The 27,641-nt window shown below is 38.6% G+C and overlaps 1 protein-coding gene across 2 annotated transcripts in view; it reads right to left on the reverse strand.

Moving 5' to 3' along the window:
- Positions 1 to 1,660: 1,660 nt before the first annotated feature.
- The window catches only part of mybpc2a (myosin binding protein Ca), a 122,350-nt gene continuing 96,369 nt past the window's right edge, over positions 1,661 to 27,641 (reverse strand). For both annotated transcript variants that reach the window (XM_061905607.1, XM_061905606.1), the window contains 5 exons: positions 20,903 to 21,042; positions 20,472 to 20,631; positions 8,547 to 8,683; positions 8,304 to 8,490; positions 1,661 to 2,013 (listed from right to left, as the gene is read on the reverse strand). In XM_061905607.1, coding sequence (XP_061761591.1) covers positions 1,979 to 2,013; positions 8,304 to 8,490; positions 8,547 to 8,683; positions 20,472 to 20,631; positions 20,903 to 21,042 — 659 coding nt within the window. In that variant the 3' untranslated portion in view covers positions 1,661 to 1,978. The remainder of the gene's footprint in view (positions 2,014 to 8,303; positions 8,491 to 8,546; positions 8,684 to 20,471; positions 20,632 to 20,902; positions 21,043 to 27,641) is intronic.

The raw sequence follows: 27,641 nt of genomic DNA on the forward strand, positions 1-27,641 counted from the left end.
CGGAAGCCACCGTACTCATTAGATGGTGCCGAGTGTCTGAATCCGTAAGTTTTAGGTTAACTGCAAAAAATGAGCCACAGAGCTAGCCTAAATATGTAAAAGTTAAAAAAGTAACAATGATTGTCACACACACACTTGGTGTGGCGAAATTAGGTGAGGGGAGCAGTGAGCAGCAGCTGTGGCCACGCCCGGTAATCATTTTTGGTGATTTAACCCCCAATTCCAACCCTTGAAGCTGAGTGCCAAGCAGGGAGGTAAAGGGTCCCATTTTTATAGTCTTTGGTATGACTCAGCCGGAGTTTGAACTCACAACCTACAGATATCAGGGCTGACACTCTAACTGCTAGGCCAAGTAGCATGTTTACATAAAAATGCTAACACATAGCATGTGTGCTAACGATAGCATGATAACAGTCAGCATGTTTCATATACCAAGTTACATGACTCAAAGGTGAAGGGCTTCGGGAATAGGAAAAAAAAAAGTGTAAAATTAGATGAAAAAGTTAGCAAGCCTAAGATAGCTTGCTACCATGCTATCGTTTCCTTGCTAACGGTGAACAAGTGTCACATACCAAGTATTATGACTCTGGGCTAAATGGTAACAAAAGTTAGCTTGCTAATGATAGCATGCAAACGTGCAATGATAGCATGCAAACGTGCATGCTATCATTGCACAATGACAATAAAGATCATTCGTTCATTCATTCATTCATTCATTCAATGTTTGATGTGAAGTAATTGGAGCATTAAATAAGTCAATAATTCACATCATTGATTTTCATTCATTATTATTTTAGAGCAATGACGGATTAAAAAAATCCTACTAAAATTCTCATAAAATGGTTACAAATAGCATTTTTTTTGTTTTTTTTACTGTCAACACTTAAATCTCTAGACCAAATTCTGAACTATCCGGCTATACGATTTTAGTATTTAAAAAAAAAAAAAAATGGGGTTGTTTAATGCCCCTTTTTGTCAAAGAAAACGTTTGTGTTTTATGGCAAATTCACAAAATATTTAATAATTCCCCCCTAAAATATTTGAAAGTGTAATATTTGATGTGAAGTAATTGGAGACCTGTATTTATCAATAATTCCGAACAACATCGTTTTTGATTGATTGTTATTTTTTGAGCAATGACAGTTTTAAAGAAAAAAACATTTTATTAGTCAACATTGCAATTTTTTGGAGGGTTATATTTAGCCTGTTTGCTCATTTATGCTGCTTTTTGTGTCATTTTTAAGAGTATTTTGATGGCCCCCGAGTCGCACTTTGTACACTCTTGGTGTGTGTTAGTGTGTGTGTGTGTGTGTGTGCGTGTGTGTGTGTGTGTGTGTGTGTGTGTGTGTGTGTGTGTGTGTGTGTGTGTGTGTGTGTGTGTGTGTGTGTGTGTGTATGTGTGTACGTGTGTTTGTGAGTGTGTGTGTGTGTGTGTAGTTAGGTCCATATCAGCTTGTAAGAATTACGCTCATCCCGCCGCCGATGTGAAGTGGGCCACGCCTGGCCGGGTACTGATCCCTCCTTTTAACCGCCGCACGGACCTCAGGCCCCCGACGCACCTGACAGGAGGTGGCGGCGGTGCCAGAAGTGCATCATGGGCTATAAAAATAATTCACACACACACACACACACACACACACACACACACACACACAAACCAGGGGATGTAATGGACTTTATGGCTGCTTTAGAAGCGCGCTCACACAGTTCCACTTCACAGATAAGACACTAGTGTGTGTGTGTGTGTGTGTGTGTGTGTGTGTGTGTGTGTGTGTGTGTGTGTGTGTGTGTGTGTGTGTGTGCCACTAAGAATTTATGGCACATTAGCGATGTAGCATCCATCATGGCGGCGGTGAAAGGCGAGCATATGGGAGGGGGTCAGTACTGTCTTTATAGTGATCTATTTTAATCATATTTGTTCAGCACATAATCCATTAGAAGCCATCTTGTTGGACTTCCTCCTCGCCTGCGTCGCTCTTCACTTCTTCGCCTCCCCGCCTTTCTCCTGGGCAACTGCAGGAGCAAACCACAGGCTGACGTGAGCATCTGGTGGGGTGACTACACCTGGCCCACAGGTGAGAATGTATGGTGGATTGTTTCTGTGCCACTCATTCTACATCATTAATGCGGAAAGGGTACATACAGGTTTTGGAGCAACATATGTTGCCATCCAAGCAACGTTGTCATGGACGCCCCTGCTTATTTCAGCAAGACAATGCCAAGCCACGTCTTACAACAGTGTGGCTTCATAGTAAAAGAGTGTGGGTACTAGACTGGCCTGCCTGTAGTCCAGACCTGTCTCCCATTGAGAATGTGTGGCGCAACATGATATTTTGCTGTTGAAGCAAGAGAGTTTGAAAAAATGTGGGGTCAGGGTCCCCCTTTACGAAATTTTAGCGAAAACATTGTTTGAAAATTAAAAGAATTTCTGCGATTTTGGGGTTTTCTTGTGACTCCAGAAAGGGTTTTGAGACGTCTCCCACAACTAAAGGACCAGTATTGTGCTGTTGAAACGATACAGTTTTTAACATTTTTGTCCACTAAAGACGCCGAGATCATTATCCATGCGTTTGTTACGTCTCGTCTCGATTACTGTAACGTATTATTTTCGGGTCTCCCCATGTCTAGCATTAAAAGATTACAGTTGGTACAAAATGCGGCTGCTAGACTTTTGACAAGAACAAGAAAATTTGATCATATTACGCCTGTACTGGCTCACCTGCACTGGCTTCCTGTGCACTTAAGATGTGACTTTAAGGTTTTACTACTTATGTATAAAATACTACACGGTCTAGCTCCAGCCTATCTTGCCGATTGTATTGTACCGTATGTCCCGGCAAGAAATCTGCGTTCAAAAGACTCCGGCTTATTGGTGATTCCTAGAGCTCAAAAAAAGTCTGCGGGCTATAGAGCGTTTTCCGTTCGGGCTCCAGTACTCTGGAATGCCCTCCCGGTAACAGTTCGAGATGCTACCTCAGTAGAAGCATTTAAGTCTCATCTTAAAACTCATCTGTATACTCTAGCCTTTAAATAGACCTCCTTTTTAGACCAGTTGATCTGCCGCTTCTTTTCTTTCTCCTATGTCCCCCCCTCCCTTGAGGAGGGGGTCCGGTCCGATGACCATGGATGAAGTACTGACTGTCCAGAGTCGAGACCCAGGATGGACCGCTCGTCGGGACCCAGGATGGACCGCTCGCCTGTATCGGTTGGGGACATCTCTACGCTGCTGATCCGCTTGAGATGGTTTCCTGTGGACGGGACTCTCACTGCTGTCTTGGAGCCACTATGGATTGAACTTTCACAGTATCATGTTAGACCCGCTCGACATCCATTGCTTTCGGTCCCCTAGAGGGGGGGGGGTTGCCCACATCAGAGGTCCTCTCCAAGGTTTCTCATAGTCAGCATTGTCACTGGCGTCCCACTGAATGTGAATTCTCCCTGCCCACTGGGTGTGAGTTTTCCTTGCCCTTTTGTGGGTTATTCCGAGGATGTTGTAGTCGTAATGATTTGTGCAGTCCTTTGAGACATTTGTGATTTGGGGCTATATAAATAAACATTGATTGATGACATTGATGTAAAAGTCCCCCCTAACGACATTTTAGCGTAAAAAAAGTTTTGAAAAAACAAAAAGGTTCTGCCCTTTTCCTTTTTTTTTTTTGGGACTCCTAATGAGATTTTGAGTCAACTCCTACAACTACAGGACCAGTATTGTGTTGTTGAAGTAAGACATTATTTAAAAGTGTTGCGTATGGTTCCTCCCTTACGACATTTTAGCGAAAAAAGGGTTTTAAAAAATATACATCTTATGCCATTTTCGGGTTTTGTCGAGACTCCTGATGAGGTTTTGAGATGTCTCCTACAATTAATAGACCAGTATTGCACTATTGAAGCAAGAGTGTTTAAAACATTTTTGGGTCAGGGTCCCCCGTTACGAAATTTTAGCGAAAAAAAATAAAAAATGTCTGCCATTTTCTGGTTTTGTCAGGACTCCTGATGAGGTTTTATGACGTGTTTTCTAACTACAGGACCAGTATTGTTCTGTTGAAGCAAGACATTTTTTTAAATTTCTGGGTAAGGGTCCTCACGAAATTTTTGCGAAAACATTTTTGGAAAAAAATAACCAAATTCTGCCATTTTCGGGTTTTGTCAGGACTCCTGATAAGGTTTTGAGCCGTCTCCCACAACTAAAGGACCAGTATAGTGCTGTTGAAGCAATAGAGTTTTTAATTTTTTTTGTCCAAAAGTCCCCCCTAACGCCATTTTAGCGAAGTTTTTTTAATTTTCTGCCATTTTCGGGTTTGTTGGGACTCCTGATGAGATTTTGAGACATCTTTTAAAACTGAAGGACCAGTATTGTGCTGTTGAAGCAAGAGAGTTAATATTTTGTTGGGTCAGTGTCCCCCTTTACGAAATCTTAGCGAAAACATTTTTTGAAAAAAAAAAAAAAAATTCTGCCGTTTTCGGGTTTTGTCGGGACTCCTGAAAAGGTTTTGAGAAGTCTCCCACAACTAAAGGACCAGTATTGTGCTTCTGAGCAATTCAGTTTTTAAAATGTGTGTGTAACGACATTTTAGCGGAAAAAAAGTTTGGAAAAATATTAATTTTCGGCCATTTTCAGGTTTTGTCAGAACTCCTGATGAGGTTTTGAGACTTCTCCCACAACTAAAGGACCAGTATTGTGCTGTTGAAGCACAATACTGGTCCTTTGGTTGTGGGAAATTTAGTCAGGGTCCCTTAGTTGGAAAAATGTACATTTTCTTCTACTTTAGGGTTTTGTTGCAACTCCTAATGAAGTTTTGAGACGTCTCCCACAACTAAAGGACCAGTATTGTGCTGTTGAAGCAAGAGAGTTTGAAAAAATGTGGGGTCAGGGTCCCCCTTTACGAAATTTTAGCGAAAACATTGTTTGAAAATTAAATTAATTTCTGCGATCTTGGGGCTTTCTCGGGACTCCTGAAAGGGTTTTGAGACGTCTCCAACAACTAAAGGACCAGTATTGTGCTGTTGAAACAATACCGTTTCAAACATTTTTGTGTAAAAGTCCCCCCTAACGACATTTTAGCGGAAAAAAAGTTTGGAAAAAAACAAAAATGTTCTGCCCTTTTCCTTTTTTTTTGGGGGACTCCTAATGAGATTTTGAGTCAACTCCTACAACTACCGGGTCAGTATTGTGTTGTTGAAGTAAGACATTATTTAAAAGTGTTGTGTATGGTTCCTCCCTTACGACATTTTAGCAAAAAAAGGTTTTTAAAAAATATACATCTTATGCCATTTTCGGGTTTTGTCAAGACTCCTGATGAGGTTTTGAGATGTCTCCTACAATTAATAGACCAGTATTGCACTCTTGAAGCAAGAGTGTTTAAAACATTTTTGGGTCAGGGTCCCCCCTTACGAAATTTTTGCGAAAAAAAAAAAAAAAAAAAAAAATGTCTGCCATTTTCTGGTTTGTCGGGACTCCTGATGAGGTTTTGAGACGTGTTTTCTAACTACAGGACCAGTATTGTTCTGTTGAAGCAATACATTTTTTAAAATTTCTGGGTAAGGGTCCTCACTTACGTAATTTTAGCGAAAAATTTTTGGGAAAAAAAAATAAAAAATTCTGCCATTTTCGGGTTTTGTCAGGACTCCTGATAAGGTTTTGAGACGTCTCCCACAACTAAAGGACCAGTATTGTGCTGTTGAAGCAATACAGTTTTTAATTTTTTTTGTCTGAAGGTCCCCCCTAACACCATTTTAGTGACGTTTTTTAAAATTTTCTGCCATTTTAAAATTGAAGGACCAGTATTGTGCTGTTGAAGCAATACAGTTTTTAAAATGTTTGTGTAAAGGTCCCCCCAACGACATTTTAGCGAAAAAAAGTTTGGAAAAATATTAATTTTCTGCCATTTTTGGGTTTTTTCGGGTTTACTGATAAGGCTTTAAGAAGTCTCCCACAACTAAAGGACAAGTATTGTGCTTTTGAAGCAATACAGTTTTTAAAATGTTTGTGTAAAGGTCGCCCTAACGGCATTTTAGTGGAAAATAAGTTAGGAAAAATATCAATTTTCTGCCATTTTCAGGTTTTGTCAGGACTCCTGATAAGGTTTTGAGAAGTCTCCCACAACTATAGAACCCGTATTGTGCTTTTGAAGCAATACAGTTTTTAAAATATTTGTGTAAAGGTCCCCCTAAAGACATTTTAGCGGGAAAAATGTTTGGAAAAATATTAATTTTCTGCCATTTTCAGGTTTTGTCAGGACTCTGATGAGGTTTTGAGACGTCTCCCACAACTAAAGGACCAGTATTGTGCTGTTGAAGCACAATACTGCACACTTTGGTTGTGGGAAATTTAGTTAGGGTCCCTTAGTTGGAAAAAATATACATTTTCTGCCACTTTCTGGTTTTGTTGCGACTCCTAATGAGGTTTTGAGACGTCTCATACAACTAAAGGACCAGTATTGTGCTGTTGAAGCAAGACATTTTTAAAAAAATTTGTGTAAGGGTCCCCCCTTACGACATTTTAGGCGAAACAAAAGGTATTGGATCAATACCAACATTCGTAGTATCGCTCATGTAAAGTATCCAACAACAGAAGAATAATTGCTTAATGCATTTGAACAAAAATGCATAGAAACATGTTGCAACAGAAAGTAGCCAGACATTAACAGTAAATTGGATTAACAATATTTTTTAGAAATAAGAATTAAAAATAAAATAAAATTATGTATTATGTTAAACTATGTTTCCTTCAGAATTGTGTGTAGTTGAACATAATGTGGAATCTATTTTAACACATTTTTCTACTAATACATTGTTTTGTATAGTTGTTCAGTTCAGTTTCAGTTTACTTCGAACACGCATACGATACAACGTAATGCATCACCTATTTCCAGTTGTTTCATTACATCATGTCCGAAAAGGAGTAAAAATAAGCAGAGCTTATTTAATTTTACCCTTTTTTCTATCATAGCAATGTTGTCCCATTTCCTTGTTGCCTGTTTGTAACAGAACAGTGTATAAATAAATAAATAAAAATATACCATAAGTAACTGAACTAATATTAAAGGCCTACTGAAATGAGATTTTCTTATATAAATGGGGATAGGAGATCCATTCTATGTGTCATACTTGATCATTTCCCGATATTGCCATATTTATGCTGGAAGGATTTAGTAGAGAACATCGACGATAAATTTCGCAGTGTCTCCGAGGGAAGCCACGTTTCTCGACGAGGCGAAGGCAGCCGATGCTTCCTCCACATTGGAAGCATCAGACGGTCGGGGGCGGCCGGTGGGAGGAGGCAAGAGAGTCCGCACCTGCCTCTTATTACCACCATTTTCTCACCGAAACCTGCCGGTTGACATGTGGTAGTGAAACATGTTCGCTTGACCGCTCTGTTCCATAGTAAAGCTTCACCGTCATCTTTCGGGAATGTAAACAAGGAAACACCGGCTGTGTTTGTGTTGCTAAAGGCGGCCGCAATGCACCGCTTCCCACCTACAACTTTATTCTTTGACGTCTCCATTATTATTTGAACAAATTGCAAAAGATTCAGCACCACAGATATCCATAATACTGTGGAATTATGCAATGAAAAGAGAAGACTTATAGCTGTGAACGGTGCTGGACCAAAATGTCCTCTACAAAGCGTGATGTCACGCGCACGCGTCGTCATACCGCGACGTTTTAGCATGATACTTCCGCGCGAAATTTAAAATTGCAATTTAGTAAATTAAACCGGCCGTATTTGCATGTGTTGTAATGTTAATATTTCATCATTGATATATAAACTATCAGACTGCGTGGTCGGTAGTAGTGGGCTTCAGTAAGCCTTTAAATACTTAAATAATCATTATCTAAAAAGAAAAGTTCAAGATAATCATCATAATTGTTTTTCTTTGTACTCTTTGAACACTTATAGTTTGAACAGTCTCTTAAACTAAATCATATTGGTGCTTTGTTAGATTTATTTGGTGAATTAATTCCATAATTTTATTCCACATCTGGATATGCTAAAGGTTTTAAAGCTGTACATGCATACAAATGTGTTTTGTTATTAAAAAAAAAAAAAATTTTATTGCATGAAATATGTTTCCTGTGTCATCATAGTCATAATCAACTCATGGCAAATTCACTAAATTATTCTGAGAGTTCAAGCCAAAGTGTTGATATCAGCGATATAAGACCTGCATTTAAATGGTATCGGATCCAAAATTCCCAGTATCCCCCCTAATTTGAGGTTGGTGGCAACTTCTTTTATAGGAAACTTGAAAATAAAATTAACCTTTCCAGTTGAGTCAGGAAGACAGAGAAATGTTTCTTACTTCGTACTTCCAATTTGCACTCCACCTCGTCCTCGCCCAGGGCGTTGACGGCCTTGCAGGAGTACCGACCGCCGTCATACAGGCCGGGCTTGCGGATGTTGAGCGTCAGCACGCCTTGGTGGTTCAGAATCATGAACTTGGGGTCTTCGCCGATGATCATTTTGTTCTTCATCCAGATGATCTTGGGCTGCAGGAGGTACGTTTAGGTCGTCTCCTGCTAAAAGTGTGTCAAGATGCGCATACCTTAGGGTAACCACGGACGGCGCAGCTGATGGTTGTGGTGTAACCTGCAATCACACTCCTGTCCACCAGGGGCGCTGTAAACTTTGGGGATGTGTTGCGGTCCTTCTCTTTGAAGTGGCAAGGGTTGCACTCCAAACCTGGAGGATGAGTCCGGTAGACTGGTCAGCAATTTTTTTTTTCGTCTGACTTTTGGTGTATTTGTTTGCATGTACAGTGAGTATAGATGTGACGTTCACGAACAAATAGAGTCTTTTGAACAGCTCTTTGAAGTGAATGATGAGAACCGATTACCAGTTCCGAGCCATTCATTTGAGAGACGTTTTTTATGCACATGTCGAATTTCCCACGCTATCAGAAATTGAGTCATACTTAAAGGACTTGGATTCATTTAAAATGTAATTATAATAATAATATTTAAAAAATATATGTATTCATATACATACATACTCACTGTATACACATATATACATACATATACAAATATGTATGGTAGGCTAAAAATAACATGACATCCATTATAAGCAAGGTGTATATACATATATACATAAATGCATATATATATACATATACACATACATACATATACACATATATGGTAGGCTGAAAACAACAGCTATCATAATCAAGGTCTATATATATATATATATATATATATATATATACATGTATATACTGTACATAAATGTATATATATATATACATATAAGTGTGTTTATGTATATGTATACAGTACAGGCCAAAGGTTTGGACAAACCTCCTCATTCAATGAGTTTTCTTTATGTTCATGACTGTTTACATTGTAGATTGTCACTGAAGGCATCAAAACTATGAATGAACACATGTGGAGTTATGTACTTAACAAAAAAAGATTAAATAAATGACAACATGTTTTGTATTCTAGTTTCTTCAAAATAGCCACCCTTTGCTCTGATTACTGCTTTGCACACTCTTGGCATTCTCTCCATGAGCTTCAAGCACACCTGTGAAGTGAAAACCATTTCAGGTGTCTGCCTCTTGGATCTCATTGAGAGAATGCCAAGAGTCTGCCAAAAAATGATCAGAGCGAAGGGCGGCTATTTTGAAGAAATTAGACTACAATTAGACTATACGATTATTTCACCTTTTTTTGTGACAATATACAATGTAAATAGTCATAAAAATAAAGAAAACCATTGGATAAGAAGGTGTGTCCAAACTTTTAGCCTGTACTGTATATATATATATATATATATATATATATATATATATATATATATATATATATATATATATATATATGTGTGTATATATGTCTTGATTGGATTATCCAGAGAATAGTGCTCGATACCGTGGTAGAGCGCAATATGTAGGTGTGGGAAAAAATCACAAGACTACTTCATCTTTACAGATCTGTTTCATGAGGGGTTCCCTCAATCATCAGGAGATTTTAATGGAAGCATTCACATACAATGGTTTATATAGAGCACAGAGTGGGTGGGTACAAGCAGGCGTAGGGTGTGGTGATTGGCTCATGTGTTACCTAGGAGGTGTTTCCGTCTATGGCGGCATGTTGAAATGATTTCACTGCGCTTGTTCGCACGTTTCTGCGCCGTCAAAACATCACATTGAAGGACCACAAACCCAACTTCGCAAATAACCCAACATGCCGACTAATAAACCCAACTAAATCCGAAATAGGAAAAATCAGCAAAATAATCCTGGACAGAATCAACGCAAAAATCAAGGACAAAACACCACTCAACCAATCGAGAAATACAGCAGCAGTAATCAAATGGTTCAACAACATCCAAGGCAAACAACAACACAACTTTATCTCCTTCGACATCGAAGAATTTTACCCTTCCATCACGCAAGACCTACTGACCCAAGCACTAAACTTCGCCTCGGACTACGACTCAATCACAGGCAACGAAAGAAACATCATCATCCACGCAAAGAACTCCATACTCATCCACAACAGTACACCATGGCAAAAAAAGAACAATTCAACATTTGACGTTACTATGGGGAGTTTTGACGGAGCAGAAACGTGCAAACTCGTTGGGAGTTTCCTCCTCTCCCAGCTTGCTAGCCTCAACCTGAACCTTGGTATTTACCGTGATGATGGACTGGCAGTGTGCCGCGCCTCGCCAAGGAGCAGCGAGAACACCAAGAAGCGCATATGCCAAATCTTCAAAGAAAACGGCCTACGGATCACGATTGAAGCCAACAAGCAAACCGTCAACTTCCTCGACGTCACTTTCAACCAAAAAAGAGCAGAAAACGAAACAACATCATCTGGTACAATCCGCCATTCAGCAAAGACGTCTCAACCAACATCGGCCGCAAGTTCCTCACTCTGATCGACAAACACTTCCCCAAAGGCAACACCCTAAGAAAAATATTCAACAAGAACAACATTAAATTGAGCTACAGCTGTATGAATAACATGCAACAAATCATTTCAAACCACAACAAAGCAATTGCAAAAGGACTGCCTACCCCCAGACTAAACGACTCTGAAACCAATAATGAATGTAACTGTCGCAAGAAACCTGATTGCCCTCTCAACGGAAGGTGCTTACAGACATCAGTCGTTTACCAAGCAAAGGTAATACGCAAGGACATTAACACATCCGACACGTACGTAGGATTAACCGAAGGAGCGTTCAAAACAAGATGGAATAATCACAACGCCTCCTTTAGAAACCAGACTTTGCAGAATTCTACAGAACTCAGCAAACACATTTGGAACCTCAAAGACAATAATGTTGAATATTCAATAACATGGCAAATTCTTGCATCCAGCACACCTTACAACAGTGGTAATAAAAGATGCAACCTATGCTTAAAAGAGAAACTGTTTATTATATATCATCCAGATCTATCATCTCTCAACAAGCGCAGTGAAATCATTTCAACATGCCGCCATAGACGGAAACACCTCCTAGGTAACACATGAGCCAATCACCACACCCTACGCCTGCTTGTACCCACCCACTCTGTGCTCTATATAAACCATTGTATGTGAATGCTTCCATTAAAATCTCCTGATGATTGAGGGAACCCCTCATGAAACAGATCTGTAAAGATGAAGTAGTCTTGTGATTTTTTCCCACACCTACATATGTGTGTGTATATATATATATATATATATATATATATATATATATATATATATATATATATATATATATATATATATATATATATATCCATGCAATTATGTGTGTATATATACACATATGTATATACAGTGCATATATAGTATATATATATAGAACTTGCTTATGATAAACGTTATTTTGGACTATATATATATATATATATATATATATATATATATATATATATACTTACATACATACATACATACATACGTACATACATATATATATATCCATGCAATTATGTGTGTATATATACACATATGTATATACAGTGCATATATAGTATATATATATAGAACTTGCTTATGATAAACGTTATTTTGGACTATATATATATATATATATATATATATATATATATATATATATACTTACATACATACATACATACATACGTACATACATATATGCATATATAGCAGGGGTCACCAACGCGGCGCCCGCGGGCACCAGGTAGCCCATAAGGACTATATGAGTAGCCCGCTAGCCTGTTCTGAATTAGCTCAAATAGCAGCACTTACCAGTGAGCTGCCTCTATTTTTTAAATTGTATTTATTTACTAGCAAGCTGGTCTCGCTTTGCTCGACATTTTTAATTCTTTGAGAGACAAAACTCAAATAGAATTTGAAAATCCAAGAAAATATTTTAAAGACTTGCTCTTCACTTGTTTAAATAAATTCATTTTTTTTTTTTACTTTGCTTCCTATAACTTTCAGAAAGACAATTTTTGAGAAAAAATACAACCTCAGAAATGATTTTAGGATTTTTAAACACATATACCTTTTTACCTTTTAAATTCATTCCTCTTCTTAACTGACTATTTAAATCAATGTTGTAGTAAATTAATGTATTTTATTGAAAAGAATAATAAATATATTTTGATTTAATTCTTCAATTTAGCTTCTGTTTTTTCCACAAAGAATATTTGTGAAATATTTCTTCAAACTTATTATGATTAAAATAAAATAAAAATATTCTGGAAAATCTAGAAAATCTGTAGAATCAAATTTAAAATCTTATTTCAAAGTCTTTTGAATTTCTTTCAAAGTTTTTGTTCTGGAAAATCTAGAAGAAATGAGGATTTGTCTGTTAGAAATATAGCTTGGTCCAATTTGTTATATATTCTAGCAAAGTGCAGATTGGATTTTAACCCATTGAAAACATGTCATCAAAATTCTAAAATTAATCTTAATCAGGAAAAATTACTAATGATATTCCATAAATTCTTTTTTTAATTTTTTCAAAAAGATTCGAGTTAGCTGGTTTTTCTCTTCATTTTTTTTTGGGTTGAATTTTGAATTTTGAAGAGTCGAAATTGAAGATAAACTATGTTACAAAATTTAATTTTCATTTTGTTCGTGTTTTCTCCTCTTTTAAACCGTTCAATAAGTGTTTTTTTTTAATCATTTATTCTCTAAAAAAAACCTTCCGTAAAAGGAAAAAAAATGTACGACGGAATGACAGACAGAAATACCCATTTTTTTATATATATAGATTTACCTATTCAAAGGTAAATTGAGCAAATTGGCTATTTCTGGCAATTTAGTTAAGTGTGTATCAAACTAGTAGGCATTCGCTTTAACCAGTACCCAACAAGTAGCTCTTGGTTTCAAAAAGGTTGGTGACCCCTGATATATAGACTTTCCTTACAATAGATGTTATTTTTAGCCTACCAGAACAAATTCACAGTTGATCAAAAAGGTGAGGCAGCTGAGAGGTTAGGGTAATAGACTACTTATCTATTGTGTTGTAAAAGCGTGGGTGTGAGTCATGTGGTAGATTTTTACATAGGGTTTCAAGCTGGGGTTTGATTTTTCCACATGAGTAGGGGTTTATCAAACTATTTCAGAACATGCATTTTTTTTCAAGAACATTCTTTGGGGAACATAAGATTTGGAGAATGCAGGCATCGATCCCACTACTTCTCGCATGCTAAGCATGCCCTTTGCAATATGAGCAAAGTCTTACAATATCTTATGTTAGGTGTTTTTTAGCCTACCAGAAATTATTGACATTGATTAAAAAAGGAGGAGGTGGCTGAGCAGTAAAGGTGATGGACTGCTAATAAATTGTGTTCTACGCACTTGGGTTCGAATCCCATATTTGTCGTGCTACACATGTTTCTTGATCTTCCTGAAATACCACAGCCACATGATAACTCCTCGATACATAATTGTGGGTACAAACCAAGTAGTTACATAGATGCCAGAAGTAATTGACTTAAGTCGGACTCAACTGATGCAAGGTTGTGAAAACGTAGATCAGAGTAACAATGTCTGACACACGTGCACGTGCAAACGACCTTGCCTTTCCTCAAACGTGCCCAAAATTATGAAAATGGCTTCTCGGCTGTAAAGTACTGCTCATTTATTTATTTTCGAGAAAAAGTGTTTAGACGGGGTTGCAGCTTACTGCTAGATTCGTTCCTCCGGGATGCGAACGGACGACTCCGGACAGGACTTGCAGGTAGGAGCATGATTTAATCTTTGTCAATCAAACATGTACAGAAAACAGAAAATAAACAAAAGGTGCAGATCGCACGGGAAGCTAAGATAACCACTTAGCGCAGGAATCATAAACTAGGAGTCGAGAAATACCAACGTAACCTGTTGCGTACAGCAAACAAAGAAGCAAGGCCGACTGACAGGCAAAGGCAGGCTTAAATAATGCCTCTGATTAGTGCTCGGGGAACAGGTGAGCGTCCCGAACACCAATCAGAGGCAGGTGGGAACAATAAGCAACCATGGCAACCAAAACAAACTCAAAGGTACATAAAACAGGAACTGAGGGAGTCCAAAACTAACAGAAAATAACAAAACATGATCCGGGCCGAGAATCATGACAAAAAGGAAGCCTTGCTGACAGGAAGAATCTACAATGTACAATTCTGAGAATGTGGGGAAGCAAGCAGAGGTGGGTAGAGTAGCCAGAAATTGTACTCAAGAAAGAGTACTGTTACTTTAGAGATGTGTTACTCAAGTAAAATTAAGGAGTAGTCACCCAAATATTTACTTGAGTAAAAGTAAAAAGTATGTTGTGAAAAAACTACTCAAGTACTGAGTAATTGATGAGTAACCTGTTCGTTTAATGATGACGGCAACAAGTAATGCACAAAAACATAAAAATATCAATGAACTAATTCAGAGCCAGGAATATCTCTTAAGCAACTAAAACAATAATGTATATTAAATAATATATATTTGGTTTTACACTGTATTGAAAAAAATTTGAAAATGAATTTTACCTCTGCAACCTCATTATACTATTGGCTAAGTTTTATATTCATAAATGTACGTTTCTCAATGCCCGACCTGTTCTTTGTGCCTTTAAAAAAGATTTAGAACTCTACATTAAAACACTCTACCTCTAACAACCAAAAAGCTGTGAAAACAATGATACTGTTTTTCAAATTTAAGTTATTTACTGAGATTGAGTGAGCCTTTGGCTTTGCACTTTGTTTATTTTACATATATATTGATCAATCAATGTTTACTTATATAGCCCTAAATCACTAGTGTCTCAAAGGGCTGCACAAACCACAACACAAACCACTACCACATCCTCGGTAGGCCCACATAAGGGCAAGGAAAACTCACACCCAGTGGGACGTCGGTGACAATGATGACCCAGTGGGACGTTGGTGACAATGATGACTATGAGAACCTTGGAGAGGACGACAGCAATGGATGTCGAGCGGGTCTAACATGATACTGTGAAAGTTAAATCCATAATGGATCCAACACAGTCGCGAGAGTCCAGTCCAAAGCGGATCCAACACAGCAGCGAGAGTCCCGTTCACAGCGGAGCCAGCAGGAAACCATCCCAAGCGGAGGCGGATCAGCAGCGCAGAGATGTCCCCAGCCGATACACAGGCAAGCAGTACATGGCCACCGATCGGACCGGACCCCCTCCACAAGGGAGGGGGGGACATAGGAGAAAGAAAAGAAGCGGCAGATCAACTGGTCTAAAAAGGAGGTCTATTTAAAGGCTAGAGTATACAGATGAGTTTTAAGGTGAGACTTAAATGCTTCTACTGAGGTAGCATCTCGAACTGTTACCGGGAGGGCATTCCAGAGTACTGGAGCCCGAACGGAAAACGCTCTATAGCCCGCAGACTTTTTTTGGGCTCTAGGAATCACTAATAAGCCGGAGTCTTTTGAACGCAGATTTCTTGCCGGGACATATGGTACAATACAATCGGCAAGATAGGCTGGAGCTAGACCGTGTAGTATTTTATACGTAATTAGTAAAACCTTAAAGTCACATCTTAAGTGCACAGGAAGCCAGTGCAGGTGAGCCAGTACAGGCGTAATGTGATCAAACGTTCTTGTTCTTGTCAAAAGTCTAGCAGTCGCATTTTGTACCAACTGTAATCTTTTAATGCTAGACATGGGGAGACCCGAAAATAATACGTTACAGTAGTCGAGGCGAGACGTAACAAACGCATGGATAATGATCTCAGCGTCTTTAGTGGACAGAATGGAGCGAATTTTAGCGATATTACGGAGATGAAAGAAGGCCGTTTTAGTAACGCTTTTAATGTGTGACTCAAAGGAGACAGTTGGGTCGAAAATAATACCCAGATTCTTTACCGTGTCGCATTGTTTAATTGTTTGGTTGGCAAATATTAGAGTTGTATTATTAAATAGAGGTCGGTGTCTAGCAGGACCGATAATCAGCATTTCAGTTTTTTTGGCGTTGAGTTGCAAAAAGTTAGCGGACATCCATTGTTTAATTTCATTAAGACACGCCTCCAGCTGACTACAATCCGGCGTGTTGGTCAGCTTTAGGGGCATGTAGAGTTGGTTGTCCTCAGCATAACAGTGAAAGCTAACACCGTATTTGCGTATGATGTCACCTAGCGGCAGCATGTAGATGCTGAAGAGTGCAGGGCCAAGGACCGAACCCTGGGGAACTCCACACGTTACCTTAACGTAGTCCGGGGTAACATTGTTATGGGAGACGCACTGCATCCTATCAGTAAATTAAGAGTTAAACCAAGACAGGGCTAAGTCTGACATACCAATTCGTGTTTTGATACGTTCTAATAAAATATTATGATCGACGGTATCGAAAGCAGCGCTAAGATCGAGGAGCAGCAAGATAGATGACGCATCAGAATCCATCGTTAGCAATAGATCATTAGTCATTTTTGCGAGGGCTGTCTCCGTAGAGTGATTTTCCCTGAAACCGGATTGAAAGGTTTCACATAGATTTTTAGACGCTAAGTGTTCATTTAACTGCTCCGCAACAATTTTTTCGAGGATTTTTGAAATAAAGGGAAGGTGCGACACCGGTCGGTAGTTTACCATGAGGTCAGGATCGAGGTTAGGTCTTTTAAGGAGAGGATGAATAACTGCTTTTTTGAATGCTAGGGGAACAGCGCCCGAGGAAAGTGATAAGTTTATAATATTTAGCACTGATGGACCTAATAATACAAAGAGCTCCTTGATAAGTTTCCCAGGAAGTGGGTCAAGTAAACATGTTGTTTGTTTCATTCCATGTACACGTTGTAACAATTCCTCTAATGTTATTTCCTCAAAATGAGAGAAACTATTTTGGAGGGCAGTATCCGCCGTATATACCATCGTATCAGTGTTAATAGAACCCCGTTGTAGCTGGGACGCATTGTCTTTAATCTCCTTTCTAATGACTTCAATTTTCTTATTAAAGAATTGCATAAAGTCATCAGCTGAGTGGGTGGAGCTACTGGAAGGTGTCCCTTGTTGGGTTAGCGATGCTACCGTACTGAACAAAAATTTAGGATTTTTTTTATTACGGTGGATGAGATTTGAGTAATATTTAGCTTTAGCTAAGGTAAGCATGTTTTTATAAGTTATTAAACCATCACTCCATGCTTGATGTATATTTGATATATATTTGATATATATATATATATATATATTTTTTTTTTGCATTCTATTTTAGTTACTTTGAATTTACAACCCCCTGGCGCTGCTTTGTACAGTTTTTATACTGTTTTGTACTGTTTTTGTACCTACTTTGATTATTATTTTCAACTGTTTGTAAATGTTGAAATTCATAAATAAAGGTTTATAAAAATTAAAAAAATTAAAGTGTGCGGTTAATCATGGGACCGCCTGGCTCTGTTTGATTGGTGAAACGGACTCAAACGTCACCAGTGACTGCATTTGATTGGTGAAACGAAGGCATGTGATAGTTCCTACTTTGAAGGTCTGTCTGACAAAACAAATTAAAGCGTGCATTAACAGATCGATAAAAATCGGAAACGAGTAGCGAGCTGAATGGAGCGGAGTAAAAGTAGCGTTTCTTCTCTATAAATATACTCAAGTAAAAGTAAAAGTATGTTGCATTAAAACTACTCTTAGAAGTACAATTTCTCCCAAAAGTTACTCAAGTAGATGTAACGGAGTAAACGTAGCGCGTTACTACCCACCTCTGGAAGCAAGTGATTTACCATTTGAGCAAAGTGGAACAATGGGCCGGCAAATGTTCTTTGAGGTAGACGTTGCTTAAAAAAAGTGTTATTTTTAACCGACGAGATTAAAAATGATCAAGAAGATGAGGTGGCTGAAATGTTAAATCCATGGACTGCTCAATCTATGTGTGTTCAAATCAGCCTAAGGTTGCAAAATAAGATTAAGGTTTGGGTTTGGGCTTTATTATTAGGGTTTCACGCTACTGTTAGGATTTTATGCTAGCGTCTTCAAGCTAGGGTTAGTATTGCACATGTGTAGAACATAACGGTAGAGGTTACTCGCCTTAACCTGTTAGCCACCTCATCTTTTTGACATGTCAGTCCGTTCTGGCAGGCGAATAATAATACTTATTATAGGCAAGGTCTCCATCACGAAACACTTGGCGCCCCTTGCTTTGAAATAGGGAATACACTCAGATAATAGAGCGCTCGCTTAGCATGCGGGAGGAAGCGGGATGGATGTCTGCGTTCTGCGAGGTCGTTCTTCCTAAAATAAAAAAACACGGTCTGAAATGGTTTAAAAACCCGAGCGTGAGCTTGAAACCGTAAATCAAACCTGAAACCCTCACTTGAAACCCCAAACCCTAGCCTAATATTGAAATTATAGTTAGAAACTCAACTTTAACTTGAAATCGTTCTGTGGAATCGTAACTCCAGCTTGAAACTAACAAACTAATTAACCCTATACGAAAACCTTAACTACCCCAACCCCAACCCTATTCCTAAACTACTGCACCTCGACATACAGGACCCTGTGTTATCTACTCTAGTGTGTTTTCCCAGATTGTGTAAGGCTATACGTTCCTGAGGGCAAACAAACAGCCAGTTCTTTTAATCAGTGGTCCATCATTGTGGAGAGGTAATAAAGTACGGCTATAAATTGATACACACTTATACAAAACCTAACCAACCTATTTAGCCCATTGAGAGAGGGTTAGTAAACCTGTCCATGGTACTGTATGTGAGGAGATAGCACAGATCTACACAGGTTTAGGATAATGGTTAACATTTCGAATGGCCTCAGCCAGAGGCTTAGGGAACACTTACATACACGAATATGCCTTTACATGGTCATGGTAAGGTACCATGAACCTAATGAACTGAGATGTCATCATGTTGGTCTATAGCATGGGTGTCAAACTCTGGCCAGCCATGTAATTTAATTTGGCCCTTGAGGCAATATCAATGTAGCATCAGAGCTGGCCCGCCGGTGTTATACAGCGTCGGTGCCGCTGTGACACCACATTCACCGCTAATACTCATACTTGCCAACCCTCCTAATTTTCCCAGTAGACTCCCGAAGTTCAGTGCCCCTCCCGAAAATCTCCCAGGGCAACCATTCGCCCGAATTTTACCGATTTCCAACTGGACAACTATATTGGGGGAGTGCATTTAAAGCGCTGCCTTTAGCGTTCTCTACAACCTGTCGTCACGTCCGCTTTTCCACCATACTAACAGCGTGTCACATAATATTTGTGGCTTTTACACACACACAAGTGAATGCAAGGCATACTTGGTCAACAGCCATACAGGTCACACTGAGGGTGGCCGTATAAACAACTTTAGCACTGTTACAAATATGTGCCACATTATGAACCCACACCAAACAAGAATGACAAACACATTTCAGGTGAACATCTGCACCGTAACACAACAGAACAAATACCCAGAACCCCTTGCAGCACTAACTCTTCCAGGAAACATCTAGCAAACTGACCAATAATTAACATTTTATTAATGGATTTTCTCTTGCTACTTCAAGGCTTGAATGTTTGGTTCATTCATTATTGTTATTTTATTTTCAAATGTATTATTAGTCTGTGGAAAAAATTTGATATTTACCTCAAAAGATTGCAAATAGAAAAAAAGGCTTACAATTTTTATTTAAATTTTATTTGATATTCCATTGATATTTTTTTAAATTATTATTATTTGAAACTGGATTTTGCATGTCACTAAAGTTATATAAGCCTTGCTTGTTCAATATTTAATGCAAAACTTGTTTGGGTCCCTATTAAAAGGTTAATTTGTTGTACCTTGGCCCGCGGCTTTGTTCCGTTTAAAATTTTGGCCCACTCTGTATTTCAGTTTGACACTCCTGGTCAATAGGAACTGGTTGTCTGATATCTGAAGAGATATCATTCGGCTAGATCTTCTCCAGGTGCTGCAGTACCTGTTATGATTCTTGCCTGTCAATAAATTAAGTATTGTTCAACAATCATCACCGGCGTTATCCTTGATCCTTCACACACCCACGCCGCCCGGGAGAAAGTGGCCATGCCAGAGGCAATAGAATCCCAACCTCTATTGGATTACCTGTTTTCCGAACGATTGCTGTGTTCTTGCTGACGCCGGGCTCTTCGCTCAGGCCGCATATGTTCTCGCTGAACACTCGGAAGGAGTACTCGTTCCCCATAATGAGGTCGGACACGGTGCAGCCGGGCCTGCGGTTGTGCTCGTAGACCGTGAACCACTCCTGACGCGATCCACGGAAAGAGAAAGAGAGAGGTTACAGTAAAGAGCTTCTGCGTCATATATAAGCTTCTTCTTCTCTACACCTTCACGTCCATTCTGACCGTGACGGTACTTAAAGTCTTTGTAGTTGTGAGACAAATCCTAAAGCTTATGGCCGCTCGCCATGGTCTGCTTATTGGCAATACTACTGAGAAAGAGTCAGGAAGATGGTGAAAAAACCCCCAACAACATTGAGACTAAAACAATCAGATAAAGGTCAACATGGCTGCTACCTTAGTCTTGGAGTCGGCCTTCTGAACGGTGTAGCCAATAATCTCAGAGTTTCCATCGTCCTTGGGCGGCTTCCACTCTAGTGAGGCGTTGAAACCCCAAACTTCTGTGACCTGAACCGCGATGGGGGGGCCGGGCTTTTCTGGTGAGATGACAAAAAGGAAAAAGGTCTGACTAGAGCTGCTCTCCCGTCCAAAGGCAAAACCCAGTAACTAAATTTTGGTCAGAACTGAGCTGATGATAGTTTTGGAGTTCCTAGGTAATTTCCTTTACATTAGTGTATGCGATATTGTAATTTGTTCCGTAACTAAGCTTTTACGCGCATGGCAGGACCTAGCAACTACCACATAACCGCGTAGATACAACAGAAAAACCTAGTATCTCAAGGGACTAATCGGAGCTTCTTTTTCAGTCGCCTTATTGTCTTTAATGAGACATTTGCACGAATGGGGGCCGACGGTCAACCTGATTATGTGATATTATGGCACGAGGGGATATTTGGAAGATTGGCCCAGGACGTTGCAAGCACTTTCATTAAATGTATTGTTCTTGATTCTTCCCCTTGCATACTATTTTGGGCAGATAACTGTGGAGGTCAAAATAAAAACTGGATGCTGTATGTGGCTCTTGCCCAATGTGCAAACGCAGAATGGGGCCCACCCGAGATTGTAATAAAATATCTGGAGAAAGGGCACACGTTCATGAGAGCAGATTCAATCCACGGCTCAATCGGCAAGAAAATGAAAGCTCAAGAAAACATCTATACGTTTGATGTCTTTGTGGATCTTTGTAAGACAGCATCAAGATAGATTGGTTTTCCTTTGTTTTCTCCAAATCAGCTAGAAGTGAGTTACTAGGTTTTGCCTTTGGACGGGAGAGCTTTGGGACAGGTTTTACCCAGTTCCTGTTCAAAGAGGAAGGAGACGGATGATGCAAATAGGATGGACGATGAAAGGATCTTCCAAATGGATCTTCTCATTAGCTCAACCTTCTCGGAGTAGCACCAACGTAATACAAATAATCCCATCAGAGCTCTGCCAAATCATCCAGCGGGCGCTCTGACCCGGTAAAACGAGCGGCAAGATGAGGAATGAGCCGGCGGCCGGCGTGTCAGTGCAGCAGTCAGGATTAAAGCGCAGCTTTGATGAAGTGGCAAATTGGGAATTATGATTACACTTGGAGAACGAGTGCATGATTGTGCCCCAAAAAATGTGGTTCTTGTTTAAAATTGACAGTTCTGTGGGATGAGTTCACACACGTTCCTGGACCATTATGGTGGGATGACCCCAGCATTGAATATTGGACAGGTCACACAATTAGATAAAAAAAGCACCAAACACATCAGTCCAAATGAAGTGAAAGCTCAAAGATATTTATACCATTTGGGCTAATTCCCCATTTACAGTATGGGCCGCCATGTATTTTGTGATGTTGACATTGCTTACAGTAAAACAGGTGTTATTTTCAGCCTGCCAGAACGGATCGAGTCTGGATCCAAACTATGAGGTGGCTTAGAGGCTAAAGCACTAGGCTGCTCATCCATTGTGTTCCACACGTGTGCGTTCGAATTATGCTATGGTTGGGGTTTCAAACATTGTTAATTGTGAGCACAGTTTTGAATTTATTCATAGTCTTTTAAAATTTTTTATTTTGATTTAAGTCGTATTTTAGTCATTTAAACTGTTTTAGTTTCAGCCAACCGAATTCCTCAACATTTTAGTCGACTAAAATACAGTGAATTTTGTTGACCAAAATATAAATAAAAATAAATAAATGGGTTGTACTTGTATAGCGCTTTTCTACCTTCAAGGTACTCAAAGCACTTTGACACTACTTCCACATTTACCCATTCACACACTGATGGAGGGAGCTGCCATGCAAGGCGCCAACCAGCACCCATCAGGAGCAAGGGTGAAGTGTCTTGCTCAGGACACAACGGACGTGACGAGGTTGGTACTAGGTGGGATTTGAACCAGGGCCCCTCGAGTTGCACACGGCCACTCTTCCACTGCGCCATGCAGAAAAAGGATAACATTATCTTTGAAAATGTCTTAAAACCACCTTTAAGAAGGTTATTTCAGTGCAATTTAAAAAACTAAACTCACAACAGGACCTGCACTGCATAAATATATCAAAATACATTTTACACAAACCTTACTATGTGTTGATTATTGTGGCTGAAATTAAGCATTATTTTCAAATATGAACTAAAATGGTCATATAAAAAAAAACTAGTATTAATTGTGTATTATATTGTGTATAACTACCCTAGTGTTTTACAATTGGTGTCTGTTTAAATATAGCATCCAGTGTTATATATATATATATATATATATATATATATATACATACACATATATATATACGTATATACATATGTAAAAATATATATACATATATGTATATATACACATATATACATACATACATACATACATACATGTATATACACACACACATATATATATACATACATACATATACACATATATACATGTACATATACATACATGTATATGGTTATATATGTATGTATATGCATATATGTACATATATATATATGTGTTTGTGTGTATATATATATACTTTCTAGAATTAGAACACTGGTTGCTATAATAATCAAAGAGACACCAATTGTAAAACCCTTGAGTAGTTATACACAATAGAATACACAATTAATAGTAGTTTTATATATATATATATATATATATATATATATATATATATATATATATATATATATAAAACTAGTATTTTTTATATGTTTATATATGTATGTATATGCATATATATACATATAGATGTGTGTGTGTGTGTATATATATATATATATATATATATGTATATATCAGAATCAGAATAGTTTTTAATACCATTTTTTGAGAAAGGGTTCACTGGGGAACCACACGGTGATGGAGGAGGTGAGGATGTGTGTGTGTCAAATTTTATTTATGAGGCTTCAAGCTCTCGTTTGCTTTTTAGGTAAGGTTTTAGACTTTGACTTAGACAAATTTTATTTATACCCAAGGGAAATTGTTCGACATTTTTTAAGACAGTGTTAGGTTTTAACAGAAGTTGTCAAGCTAGCATTAGGTTTTTACTGAAGATTTCAAGTTAATGTACAGTTTTTATATACGGTTTCAGCCAAGCATAATGTTTTTACGTGAGGTTTCAAGATGGCATTAGGTTTTTACATAAGGTTTAACGCTAGCACTACGTTTTTACTGATGGTTTCAAGCTAATTTGAAGCTTTTACATAAGGTTTTAAGATAAAGTTAGCTGTCAAGCTGGCATAAGGTTTTTACAGAAGAATTCAAGCTAGTATGAAGTTTTTATTATCAGGTTTCAAGCTAGAGTTAGGTTTTTAGTTAAAGTTTTAAGACAGCGTTAGGTTTCTACATAATTTGTCAAGCTAGCATAAGGTTTTTTTCAGCTATCGTTTGGTCTTTACTAGGGCTGGGCAACGATTAAAAATTTTAATCGAAGTTAATCACACTATTTCTCTGATTAATCGCTATTAACTGCATTGTATACGCAAAGCCCAATAATGAATTCAAAAGTAGTGTGTAGTGCACCTTTATTGGAATATTCCCCCACATGAACAAAAGCGCCAAAACATTTGTTGTGCAAACACAATTTAAATCAGTCCTTGTTAAACAGTAGCAGTTAAATAGCATATTTTATGAAAATCATCTCAAAAAATGTAAATACAAACATTTAAGCTTATTACTACCACTGCCGGGGTATTTAAGTTATCCTGTTTGTTATGGAACATAAATATAATCTACATACAAATGTCTGAGCCACAATCATAACATCTGAACAGGCAATTTCTGAGGTAACAGCAGAAACATTTTTTTTATCAGGGATCTTATGTTTAAAAAACCTATATTATAGATAGTGGGCTGTTTTAGGGAATTTTTGATCAAAATATCCGTAGTAGCAATATTAATAATGTTGTGTTTATTCTGCGTAGTGCACTTAAAATAATTATGACCATATCTAGGATTTGATATGATGGGAATTTTCCGATTGTTTGCTTGGTGCTTTGATAAACTGAACGCATATACATGGTACTATATTGTGATGTTGTGAGTCAGGGAATAAAATAACTACACTACCCAACATGCAATAGGAGTGACGAGCATGCGCGGTAGCCCGGTATAGGTTGTGTCGCCATGACGGCATCTTGTATGTTGTGATCTGCACGCTCTGAAAGTAAACGTTAAGAACTCAGCCAACACTCCTCGTCTGCATTATTCATAAATAGACAGACAACACATATACTCCGCTGCTTCACAGGCCGCTGGATGTAGCCGGCAAAGTATTCCCATGCTAGCTAGCCGGTCTAGCAAGCACGCGTCATTCAGTCCAAAACGGCCCGATCCATCCACATTCAGAATTGTCTGGCGGTCGTAAGTGATCCCAGAGTGACCACGCTGAAAGCCAGCCTTGAAATTTGCAGAATTGTCCGGTATTTTTGCCAAATGTTCCATCTTTACCAAGAGCCCCTCGACGCCGGGCGACGCCATCTTGTTAAGAAAAGGCGTTAACAAAATAAAAGCATGTAAACAACATACGCAAATGTGCGATAAAATAATTGTCGCCGTTAATAGATTGATGAGTTAACTCATAATTAACGCACTAATTTGCCCACCCCTAGTCTTTACATAAGGATTCAAGCTAGTGTTAGGTTTTTACGTAAGGTTTCAAACTAACGTTAGGTTTTTACATAAAGTTTCGAGCTAGAATTAGGTTTTTACTATGTATGTCAGATGATTAAAATATTTAATCTCGATAATCACATTTTGTTAACAGTAAACTCAAAATTATCACAAAAAATCGCATATAGGTATATATTTGTGGAGAATCGATATTTTTTTAAGTGTCATTTCTTTATCCATAGTCATGGTTAAAGGCCTACTGAAACCCACTACTACCGACCACGCAGTCTGATAGTTAATATATCAATGATGAAATATTAACATTGCAACACATGCCAATACGGCATGCTAAATTACAATTTTAAATTCCCCGCAGAGTTTTATTGTTGAAAACGTCGCGGAATGATGACGGGTATAATGACGCGTGCGCGTGACGTCTCGGGTTGGAGGGTACATATTAGCCAGCACCACTTGCGGCTAAAAGTCGTCTCTTTTCATCGCGCAATTACACAGTATTCTGGACATCTGTGTTGCTGAATATTTTGCAATTTGTTCAATTAATAATGAAGAAGTCAAAGTAGAAAGATGGAGGTGGGAAGCTTTAGCCTTTAGCCACACAAACACACGGTGTTTCCTTGTTTAAAATTCCCGGAGGTGAATCTTTACTATGAATCAGAGCGGTCAAGCGAACATGGTTTCAGACCACTTGTCAACCGGCAGGTTACGGTGAGAAAATTGTTGTAAAAAGTCGCCTCTTACCGGAGATCTCCGGAGCTTGTGCCGTCCATGCAGCTGCCGTCGACTTCCCTCAGACACTGGCGTCAACACACCCGTGGACACACACCCTCCGACTATCAGGTACTATTTAACTCACTAAAACACCAGCAACACAATAGAAAGATAAGGGATTTCCCAGAAGTATCCTAGTAAATGTGTCTGAATCGCTCCCAATGCAATTGCCTTATGTTTTTTAATTCTTTTTATTTTTATTTTATTTCTGTTCTAGTCCTTCGCTATCAATATCCTCAGCCACAAATCTTTCATCCTCGCTCAAATTAATGGGGAATTTGTCGTTTTCTCGGTCCGAATAGCTCTTTGCACTGGAGGCTCCCATTATAAACAATGTGAGGATGTGAGGAGCCCTCCCACCGGTGACGTCATCGTCTGCTACTTCCGGTAAAGGCAAGGCTTTTTTATTAGCGACCAAATGTTGCGAACTTTATCGTCGATGTTCTCTACTAAATCTTTTCAGCAAAAATATGGCAATATCGCGAAATGATCAAGTATGACACATAGAATGGACCTGCTATCCCCGTTTAAATAAGAACATCTTTTTTCAGTAGACCTTTAAAGCAGGTAATATTTTCCCATGTGTACACTTTGGGTTTTTTTTCCTCATACTTGCCAGTGAACTCTATGTTTCACCTTGAAGGCCTTGAATGTCTGTTGGGAGTATAAAGTACTCCCTTTTGTGGAGGAGACCTTATCAGTATAGAACAAAAAGGCTGGGCGAAAGGGGACCGTTTTCATACTAAATAAGCTGACTCTTTCCGTTTAATTTTTAGACCGCTTCTTAATGCTGCTATTACCGCTGTGTAAGGACTGGTCTCCTAAAACTTTAGTAGCACTTGGTAATATTGCTATTCCGTCTTGGTGGTCCTTCTTACTCAACATATACTGTATCTCATCCGAAAGAACTTGGGAGTGACCAGTGTGTTTTTTTCTCTGAGAGGAAAAGACTGGTCGGACACAACAGTTTTCATCATTAATAAGTGTTTCCCCACCCGCTACGGCACGGCCCGAGGGTCAAAAAGGAAGTGTTTGCTTTAATCGCCCGTTAAAAAGATTAGGGTCGTTATTGAAAGCTATAGCTAACGCAGTATTATCATGTTAACTTTGTCAGCCCTAGTTTTTACATATTCTTTCAAGCTAGATTTGGGGTTTATTAAACTATTTCAGACCATATTTTTTAATAGGTCCTTTCGGGAAGATTTGGAGAATGCAGGCATCGATCCGAGGAACTGATTCTGTCAGGAAATACCTGGTGATTCCTGTTGTTGGTGTTTTCATTTTTTTT

Source organism: Nerophis ophidion, linkage group LG07 (assembly GCF_033978795.1).
Source record: "Nerophis ophidion isolate RoL-2023_Sa linkage group LG07, RoL_Noph_v1.0, whole genome shotgun sequence".
Taxonomy (NCBI): Eukaryota; Metazoa; Chordata; class Actinopteri; order Syngnathiformes; family Syngnathidae; genus Nerophis; species Nerophis ophidion.